Source organism: Leuciscus leuciscus (assembly GCF_965113295.1).
Source record: "Leuciscus leuciscus genome assembly, chromosome: 21".
Taxonomy (NCBI): domain Eukaryota; kingdom Metazoa; phylum Chordata; class Actinopteri; order Cypriniformes; family Leuciscidae; genus Leuciscus; species Leuciscus leuciscus.
This window is the reverse complement of record NC_138745.1, coordinates 904,760-914,759: the sequence shown is the minus strand read 5'-3', so window position 1 is coordinate 914,759 and position 10,000 is coordinate 904,760. Positions and strand designations below refer to the sequence as shown.

Here is a 10,000-nt window from a genome sequence, read left to right as displayed (position 1 = left end):
TAATATGTCTTCATGCATCCGTGTCGTGATGCTGTTTGAATTTTTTTTTGAATTTTTTTTTTTTTTAAGATTTATTCATTTAGATATGCATTAAAATGCTATTCATACACATCCTGGCTCTGTGATGATTTATTTATTTATTTATGAATTCAAATTAATTTAGATTTTTTTTATGGGGCGTAAGGACATAAATATCAAGGACATTTCTTCTTAAAAATAAATAAATAAATGTATTATTATTTCATTATTCCCAATGAAATAATAATACATTGGTGGTCAAAACTGATGTCCGGCCTAATTAACATCTTCAGAGTCACGTTTTGGTTCAGGTTCATGTATTCATGTTTTATTTTGTACTTTTCATAGTCATGTTTCCTGTTCGTCATGTGATCCTGTCATGTGCTTCACTAGTCTTATGTGTCTAGTTTTCTCATTGGTTCATTGTTTGATTGTTCACAACAACTCTTCTTGTGTATAAATAGCCCTCATGTTAGCATTGTTCTTTTGTATAGCTTTTTTCCCTGTAACCACTTTTGGTGAGTGTTATGTTTTATGCTCATGTTTAAGTCAAGTTGTCAAGCCAATGCTTGCTCATGATTATTGGAATAAAGCTGCACATGGGTTCTCATTTACCCTGCATTAAAATATTATTAAAGTCACCCTGTAGTCAATAATTGTATCCCTTAAAACATGGTTTGTCTTAAAGCAGATTAAAAACACCACATAGACACATAAACAACATTAAACGCTGGATTTTCACCACAGGGGGACTTAAACATTTATTCAAGATGTTATAAGCATATTGTGTAGTTGTGCTTGGAATCGATTGTTGTATGTGTGATAATAATGCAGTGAAACATTACAAATTCTGCTGACATAATTTTTGGCAACACATGCAAAAACAAGAGAGAACCATCCAAATATTCACAACTGATTATGCTGTAGTCAATGTGTGAGCTTTTTGTTTTTCTATCCATTTATTTTTTGTCAGATAAATACCTTGACCAAGTTTAAAATATAAAAAAAATATAAAATATTATCCCCTCCGAACATCCTCCCTTCATTGGCCGCTGCTGTACAGTATCTGTGTTCATGTTGATGCAGAGCACCGTTTAGTTCACCTTGGAAAGTCAAGAAGTGTCTTTTTCTCTTCTCTCGATCTCTTTTGTGCTCTATAAAACTCTACGAGCGGTGTTGAGTAACGTAAGCCAGATGTCTAACAGTAGCAGCTCATCTGTGTGATTTACGACCGGTGGTTTTACCTTCTCAACCCGGTTGCCAGAGTTGTCAGATTGTTATTTGAGCTCTTCATTCAAGGAGTCAAAACCCAAAGTGTTGGGTTGGCGCGGTGTGGTTTGCACTTTTGTTTGCTTTGCTTTGCTTTAGACAGGAATGAATGTGCCTTTTAGGGTCTGATTTGATTAAGACATCATGCTTCCTCTGACATCTTGTGTGATCGGGCGAATGAAAGCATCCTGGTCAGATTTATGCCACATCTGCTCGACAGACTCATAAGATTCTCTGTTTTATCTTTGCAGCAGGCCATCGAGGACTTGCAGTGCGAGGAAGAGAAGGTGAACCTCTTGACCAAAGAGAAAGCCAAGCTAAAGCTTCAGGCGGAAGATGTGAGTCTGTGTCTGCGGTCCAGAACAGTATTGGGGGAAGTTACTTTGAAAAGTAATGCATTACAATATTGCATTACTCCCTTAAAAAGTAACTAATTGCGTGACTTAGTTACTTTGAAAAGTAATGCATTACAATATTGCGTTACTCCCTCAAAAAGTAACTAATTGCGTGACTTAGTTATTTTATTATAAAAGTAATGCATTACAACATTGCTTTACTCCCTTAAAAAGTAACTAATTGCGTGACTTAGTTACTTTTTTAGAAAAGTAATGCATTACAATTTTGCGTTACTCCCTCAAAAAGTAACTAATTGCGTGACTTAGTTACTTTGAAAAGTTATGCATTACAATATTGCGTTATTCCCTCAAAAAGTAACTAATTGCGTGACTTAGTTACTTTATTAGAAAAGTAATGCATTACAATATTGCTTTACTCCCTTAAAAAGTAACTAATTGCGTGTCTTAGTTACTTTTTTAGAAAAGTAATGCATTACAATATTGCGTTACACCTTAAAAAGTAACTAATTGCGTGACTTAGTTACTTTTTTAGAAAAGTAATGCATTACAATATTGCGTTACTCCCTCAAAAAGTAACTAATTGCGTGTCTTAGTTACTTTATTAGAAAAGTAATGCATTACAATATTGCGTTACACCTTAAAAAGTAACTAATTGCGTGTCTTAGTTACTTTTTTAGAAAAGTAATGCATTACAATATTGCGTTACACCTTAAAAAGTAACTAATTGCGTGACTTAGTTACTTTGAAAAGTAATGCATTACAATATTGCGTTACTCCCTCAAAAAGTAACTAATTGCGTGACTTAGTTACTTTATTAGAAAAGTAATGCATTACAATATTGCTTTACTCCCTTAAAAAGTAACTAATTGCGTGTCTTAGTTACTTTTTTAGAAAAGTAATGCATTACAATATTGCGTTACACCTTAAAAAGTAACTAATTGCGTGACTTAGTTACTTTTTTAGAAAAGTAATGCATTACAATATTGCGTTACACCTTAAAAAGTAACTAATTGCGTGACTTAGTTACTTTGAAAAGTAATGCATTACAATATTGCGTTACTCCCTCAAAAAGTAACTAATTGCGTGACTTAGTTACTTTATTAGAAAAGTAATGCATTACAATATTGCTTTACTCCCTTAAAAAGTAACTAATTGCGTGTCTTAGTTACTTTTTTAGAAAAGTAATGCATTACAATATTGCGTTACACCTTAAAAAGTAACTAATTGCGTGACTTAGTTACTTTGAAAAGTAATGCATTACAATATTGCGTTACTCCCTCAAAAAGTAACTAATTGCGTGACTTAGTTACTTTATTAGAAAAGTAATGCATTACAATATTGCTTTACTCCCTTAAAAAGTAACTAATTGCGTGTCTTAGTTACTTTTTTAGAAAAGTAATGCATTACAATATTGCGTTACACCTTAAAAAGTAACTAATTGCGTGACTTAGTTACTTTTTTAGAAAAGTAATGCATTACAATATTACGTTACTCCCTCAAAAAGTAACTAATTGCGGGACTTAGTTGCTTTGAAAAGTAATGCATTACAATATTGCGTTAATCCCTCAAAAAGTAACTAATTGCGTGACTTAGTTACTTTTTTAGAAAAGGCCCTTCCGTGGGGCATCGACACCAGACACATAAAGTGATGCCTTGACGGACAGTATACAAATGGCTGAGGGCAGAAATATGCTAATACGGGACAGTCCATTTGCAGTTGGGGGCGGGGCATGAGCAATATGACATCACAGTGCTCAAAAAATCCAACCGGTTGATTATTGAGAGTGTTTAGACTTTTTGAAGATTAAAAAAAGGAGTGAATGGATTTCTTCATTGTATGGTGGTTGTGTCCACACACTGCAAACACCATATAAAAGTGAATTTTGCATCCTTTAAGCGTTTTCTTTTTATGGCTTTCTATGGGAGGGAAATGCTTAACGTGTAATTAAACGCATTGCGTTTTTTTTTCTGTACATGGTATACTTTATTAGTATGATGTTTACTGAGTTTGGTCTTTTAATAACACTGTCTTATTACATTAAGCCACGTAGTCTACACACGTTACGCATTTTTCACGTTAAGTGTTTAGAATGTCCCGTGTGTGATACAGTAGTGCTTCTAAAACTGATGTCGGAGGCCCGGTTTCAACCATCCCATCTCTATGATTTGGTCCTGTAGCTGGAGGATCTTCTGGAGCAGGAGCGTAAACACCGGACAGATCTGGAGAAGAGCAGGAGGAGGCTGGAGGGAGACGGCAGGAACGGCATGGAAAACCTGACCGAGATCAGCAAGATGAGGGCCAGTCTGGAGGAGATGATCAGGAGGTGCGTTACAAACTCTGGAGAACTTCACTTCATATCTATTTCACTGATGAATCAATTATAGGGATTCACCGATTCTTTCAATAACATTTTGGGCCGATACCGATAACCGATAATTCTTTATACCTGAAAGCCGATAACCGATATATTGGCCGATAAATCTAAATCCAAATTTTCATATAATTTTTGAGATTCCGATTACAAAAACAAAAGTCTCATCATGTCCCAATCACACAATTATAATGATGTTCTCATGATAATGTTATGTAGCCGATATGACAGACTTGCGCTGCACATGTTGCACTGAACTCTATTTTCCTTTTCCGAGTGATTCAATCATATTTCAAGCAATTCAAACCCATCATGTTGAACAGTGGCATCTGAAGAGTCTCAGCTGAAGGAGATAACACATTATTTATCAGATTTAATATATCAATCAAACGTTCTCATCAGGCCGATAACGATACAAATATATTGATACAAATATAAATAACATATATCAGCCGATACTGATATGGTGGCTGATATATCATGCATTCCTAATTAATTATCTTTTGAAATAGTTTGAAGAATTTCAGGAATCCCTGAACTTGTCGATGGAGAATAAACGTCCATATATTAATGCATTGAAGCGAATGATCTTGCCCTGAGATGTTCGATGTCTCTGAGCGGAGTTTAAAAGATGAAGACGATCTCTCAGTGAGACAGATGTTTGGATGGCTCTTGTCTATAACATGATCTGCGCTCGCACTGCCGCTCTCTGAGCTTTGAGGAGATAAAGCCTCGGGCTCCTGGAGCTGTTCAGGCTTGTTCGTTTGCAGAGCGGTGTCTATTCTGAAGAAACCAAAACCAGCTGTTTCATGGAGGCCCAATGAGAAGAGAAAAGGAAATTGTTATAAATATCCATTCTTTCCTTCCTTCCTTCCTTCAGATTTTAATATTTCAAGTAATGAAGGGTTAAAAGCAGAGACCGTACGGGGATCATAACTTCTCGATATAGTGGTTGTAGGAATAGAAGCCAATCAGCTTTCTGATGGAGGCATGACCTGTTTGGTTATGGTTGATTTGATGAAATATGATATTGAAAATCAATCTTGGCCAACACTTAAAACTTGAGATTTGAGTCTTTCTTAGATACTGGAAACCTGTTTACACTGTTTATAAAAAAAGGTAATTATGATTATTTCTCACAGTTGCCATTTCATATCTCACTTTATTTCTTATATTAGTGACTTTCTGTCCCAGTCTCTATTTTTCATAACTGTGATGTAATATCTGACTTCACTTCATATTTCACAATGTGACTTTATATCTTCACAATTACGGCTTTACTTGCCAGTTTAGCTTTCTATCCGACTGTATGACTTTATTTCTTATTTTAAAGTATCTCACTATTACAGATTTGTGCAAAACTTATGCAATATTTTCTAAATGTCAATAAAATCTGCAAAATGACATGTTTCCATTAACTGATGTTATGCAACTAAAACTAAATTTTTCGCAAATTTAAGTCAATTGTAAATCATTCCAAAAATCATGGCAATGGATGTTGGTCGGTTTATGTATATATCAGCCACTGCACGAGACATTATTATTAATGGAATATTCTGTAGTTATAAATATTATTATAAATATTTTAATAATTAATTAATTAATTAATTAATTTAAAATTAATTAATTAATTAATAATATTATTATAAAATGGATGTTTTATTCAAGCTTTAATGGCAAGGAAAGACCTTTATACTGGGAGCGGCTCGTATGAGGAGTTTCTGGTGTTTCTCCTCATTTCTGCTTCAAGCTCTTGAAATATTGTGGCATTTCTTTGTTTTTTAGAATCCTGTATTCCTGTAATTCTTTTGTCTTTAATAAGTTTAATAAAGAACTCTGTCTCGTCTTCTGTCCAAACACACCGCGTCATCTTTAAAGAATGATCGACTTTTACGGATGTCAGGTGACCTGTAAGTTTTCCATTGCAGTTTTGCAAAATATTTTCGAATTGCCTGGAAAAGCACCTCATGCGAGCGTAAAAACTTTTTCGCGATAAATGGGATTTTTTGCGAAATTTACATTTCCACTGGCCGTATTTTCAATTCGCAATTTCAATTGGTGCAATTTGAAGGGTAATTGAAACGCGGCTACAGTTTCCATATTTTCTACGCTGAGGTGTAAATGTACAGAGCCCCTGAGCCAAGGAGACGTGATGGAGAACATATGAGATGGGAGAAAAATACTTTATTTCAAAGCTTTGGATTTTTCCAGTAAAACCTTTCTGTAGTAAAAATGTGGGTTTGCTCGCAAAACTGCATAAAACTATAACTATTCCGATGCCTTGGCGAGCTAACGCAAAGTTTCTCGGAGGAACACAATCCTCCTACTGGAGAACGCAAACGTTTTGTGAGGGAATGCAAGACTTTTACTACAGAGAGAATGCAAAAGTTTTGCAAGAATTTCTCTGGGAATGCAAAAGTTTCTTGGGATGCAAAAGTTTTTTGGGGGAATTCAAAGTTTCTTTGTGGAACGCAGACCTTTTGTAAGCGAACGCACATTTTCACGGGTAAAAAAAGGTAATTGTGATTATTTCTCACAGTTGCCAACTTTTGGCAACGCAAAAGTTTTGTTAGCTTACGCAAAGTTTCTTGGAGGAATGCAACACTTTATTAGAGAACGCAAAACTTTTTGAGCGAATGCAAAGTTTCTTGGAGGAACACAGACGTTTTGTGGGGGAATGCATTGCTTTTACTGCAGAATGTAACATTTTTGAAAAAGAACATAAAAGCATTGAAATATAATTTTGTCCTCCCATCTTATATTTTTCCCGTTCCCTTAGCAACAGGCTTATGTTGACGGGAGCTGTTCTTGCGTGCGCAATATAAATATCAGTGCCGGGTGTTGCCAAGCTGTCCGTCGAGTGAACCGGCTTGCCTTAAAGGGGCTTTTGTTAAGAAAACAATATACAGTACAGGACAATTCACAGTCTCCATCCATCAGTCAGTCCTTCAGATGTCGTGCTGGGGTTGACTGGCACTTTTAATAACCTGAGACATGTCTGACGTTTATCGGATACGGCTAGCAAACGACGCATGCTGAATTAGCGCTGTCACTCCCATCCTCACGTTCCCTCTCCCGTCTGTGTTCTGTCAGGAAAGATGTGGAGATAAGCAGCGTCAGCACCCGTCTGGAGGAGGAGGAGGATCTGAACGCAGGCCTGCAGACCAAGAATAAGGAGATCCAGGTGAGCGAGAGCATTCCTGTCTCTCAGCACACACACACACACACACACACACACACACACACACACACACACACACACACACACACACAGTCCAGCTGATAACATCTCTCTGGGTCTGGGTAACCCTCGCGCTGTTGGCCTCAGAGAATGACAGCAGAATGATATACTGGAACAGAAAGAGAGAGAGCTAGATCATGTTAAAGCTGTTGAAAAGCAGTGTTAGTTTAACCTCTGTCACTCGCGCTTCATGTCAGGAAGGTGTTCCTCAGGGAACGCACAAGATTTGCAAATAAACGCAAGGTTTCTCAGGAATGCACAAGTCTTGTAAGCGAATGCAAGATTTTCTAAGTGATAACATCTCTCTGGAGAGGGACGGCTCTGGCTGAAACCTCACACTCCTCTTTTAACCCTCTTTACGTGTCGGTCAAAAATGACCGGATATCTTTACATTTTTATTTCAATTAAATGAATGTACTATATTTTAGTTTGATAATGTTTTTTATTTAATATTTTGTTTTTTTAGGGGATTTTGTGGCACTAAATTATATTTACGCTGTATTTATAATCCATTTATTCACTTTTTGAGCATAGACCTGAAAATTTAATTTCCAAATTAAACTGTGGTAAATCTTGAATGCTTTAGAGCGACAGACTGAAGTTTGATCTCTTTTTAAAGACGACGCTTAGCAGATTATTGCTGAAGTGAGAAAAGTTTTAAAAAGTGAACTTAAAGTTACCGAATTTTACGTTTATTGTTATGAAAAATGTGCATAAATACTATTTAAAATTTTTATATGAAATATATATTGTTTTGTTTTTTTATATTTGTTTTACTCTAAGAATGTAAGAAAATCAAATCCATAAATCTGAACAAGGTGTGTTAAAAATGTAAGCCTGATATCTCAATAAATGATCTTTCAGTGAGATGTTGTTCGGCTGCAGTACCAAACGCTTCCACTAGAGGAAATTCGTCTAATTTATTTCCAATGCGCTCGTTTCTGACCACGAGGAGCTCAAGTGGGACGTTTTTCAGAACCATTTAACCTTTATGAATCATTTCCATGAATTTTTAATTTTTTTGTGTGTTCACATAGCAAGTGCCAAAACCGTTACCAAGTTTGATACCATTCCGATGAAGAAAAAAACAAAAACACAAAACAAATGCAACATTTTTCCAAAGAGCACCAGAAAACAGGGTCTGGTTAAAAGAAAAAACTGGTTCGGAACTGGTGCTGGTTCAAAGTTGGTTCAACTTGCGAACCTTCTCAGAACCTATTTGTTTTTCCACTGACTAGAGAGCCCAGCGAACGACGTCGTTACGTCACTGTGTACGTCGCCATACGTCTTAGCTTTCCCAGAAACACTTGCGCCAACTTCAAGCATAACAATTACAATGGCGGACTACATCGTCTTTCTGCAGATGTTTCTCCTGGCTTTGCGATCCTATATTGGGATCAGAAGAATACGTTTAGAACACATTTGTGCTGCTCGTCTGGATTACTATAGACAGAGGTTACGTTCGAGAAGAAGTCCGACAATAACCCCGCCTCCAGCCCCCGACGTAAGCATGACGTGATAAAAGAACGGTTCTAGTCCAGCAAAGAGTTGGTGCCGCTTTGGAACCAATTTTCCTGGCCGAGAACCGGTTCTTTGGCTGTCGAAACACACAGAACTGGTTAGTGAGTAGGCACCGGCTCCGAACCGGCACCAGCACCGCCTTGGTGGAAAAGGGGTAACAGGGTCTGGGTAACCTGTGCTCTGTTGGCCTCAGAGAATGACAGCAGAATGATATACTGGACCAGAGAGAGAGAGCTAGATCATGTTAAAGTTGTTGAAAAGCAGTGTTAGTTTAACCCCTGTCACTCGCGCTTCATGTCAGGAAGGTGTTCCTCAGGGAACGCACACGTCTTTAAAGCGAATGCAAGATTTTCTTTGAGTGAACGCAAATGTTTTCTAAGTTGAACGTAAAGTTTCTCTGGGAATGAAAATCCAAGTTTGCTAAAATGTTGTGAGCAAAAGCAAAGTTTGTTGAAGCTGTTGAAAAGCAGAGTTAGTTTAACCTCTTCATGTCCGGTCGGTGTGACTTTACAATAACGTTCATTAGTTAACATGAACTAAGAATGAACGGTTACACTTAATTTAAGGTGTCTTTGTTACAGTGTAATTATATATTTAAGTACAGTTATATTCATTAACTACATGTACTTACTATAGGGTTAGGGTTTGGTTGAGGTTTAGTTGCATGTAATTATGCATAATTTACTGTTATTACTATGGTAAGTACATGTAACATGTAACAAGGACACTGTAAAGTAAAGTATTACTGAATGAACAATACTTCTACAGCATTTATTCATCTTAGTTCATATTAATTTCAACATTTACTGATACATTATTAAAATCAAAGGTTGTATTAGTTAACATTAGTTACTGCACTGTGAACTAACATGAACAATGAACAGCTGGATTATTATTAACTAACATTAACAAAGATTAATAAATACTGTAACAAATGTATTGCTCATGTTAGTTAAATAACATTAACTAATGTTAACTAATGAACCTTATTGTAAAGTGTGACCCAAAGATCTTTATTACACACTCCATGAAAGGAAAGTGTTTCTGCATTTAGGCTTGGAAACGGAGAACAATGCAGATTTATCTTTTTTATTCAGATTAATTTCTTATATAATCGAATGCATTTCTTCATAGTCACTGCATGTAGAAGTCAGATTCTCCTGGTGTTGGTTGCGGCTGAAGGGCTTGACGGACGAGACGGGAGACTCGTAATCTTGGAGAAC

General features: G+C 36.4%; 1 protein-coding gene across 4 annotated transcripts in view; it reads left to right on the top strand.

Annotated features, from left to right (window-relative positions):
- Positions 1–10,000, top strand: part of LOC309485296 (uncharacterized protein MYH16) — a 78,220-nt gene that overhangs the window by 21,117 nt on the left and 47,103 nt on the right. For all 4 annotated transcript variants that reach the window (XM_082152079.1, XM_082152081.1, XM_082152082.1 and 1 more), the window contains 3 exons: positions 1,539–1,625; positions 3,822–3,967; positions 7,109–7,199. In XM_082152079.1, coding sequence (XP_082008205.1) covers positions 1,539–1,625; positions 3,822–3,967; positions 7,109–7,199 — 324 coding nt within the window. The remainder of the gene's footprint in view (positions 1–1,538; positions 1,626–3,821; positions 3,968–7,108; positions 7,200–10,000) is intronic.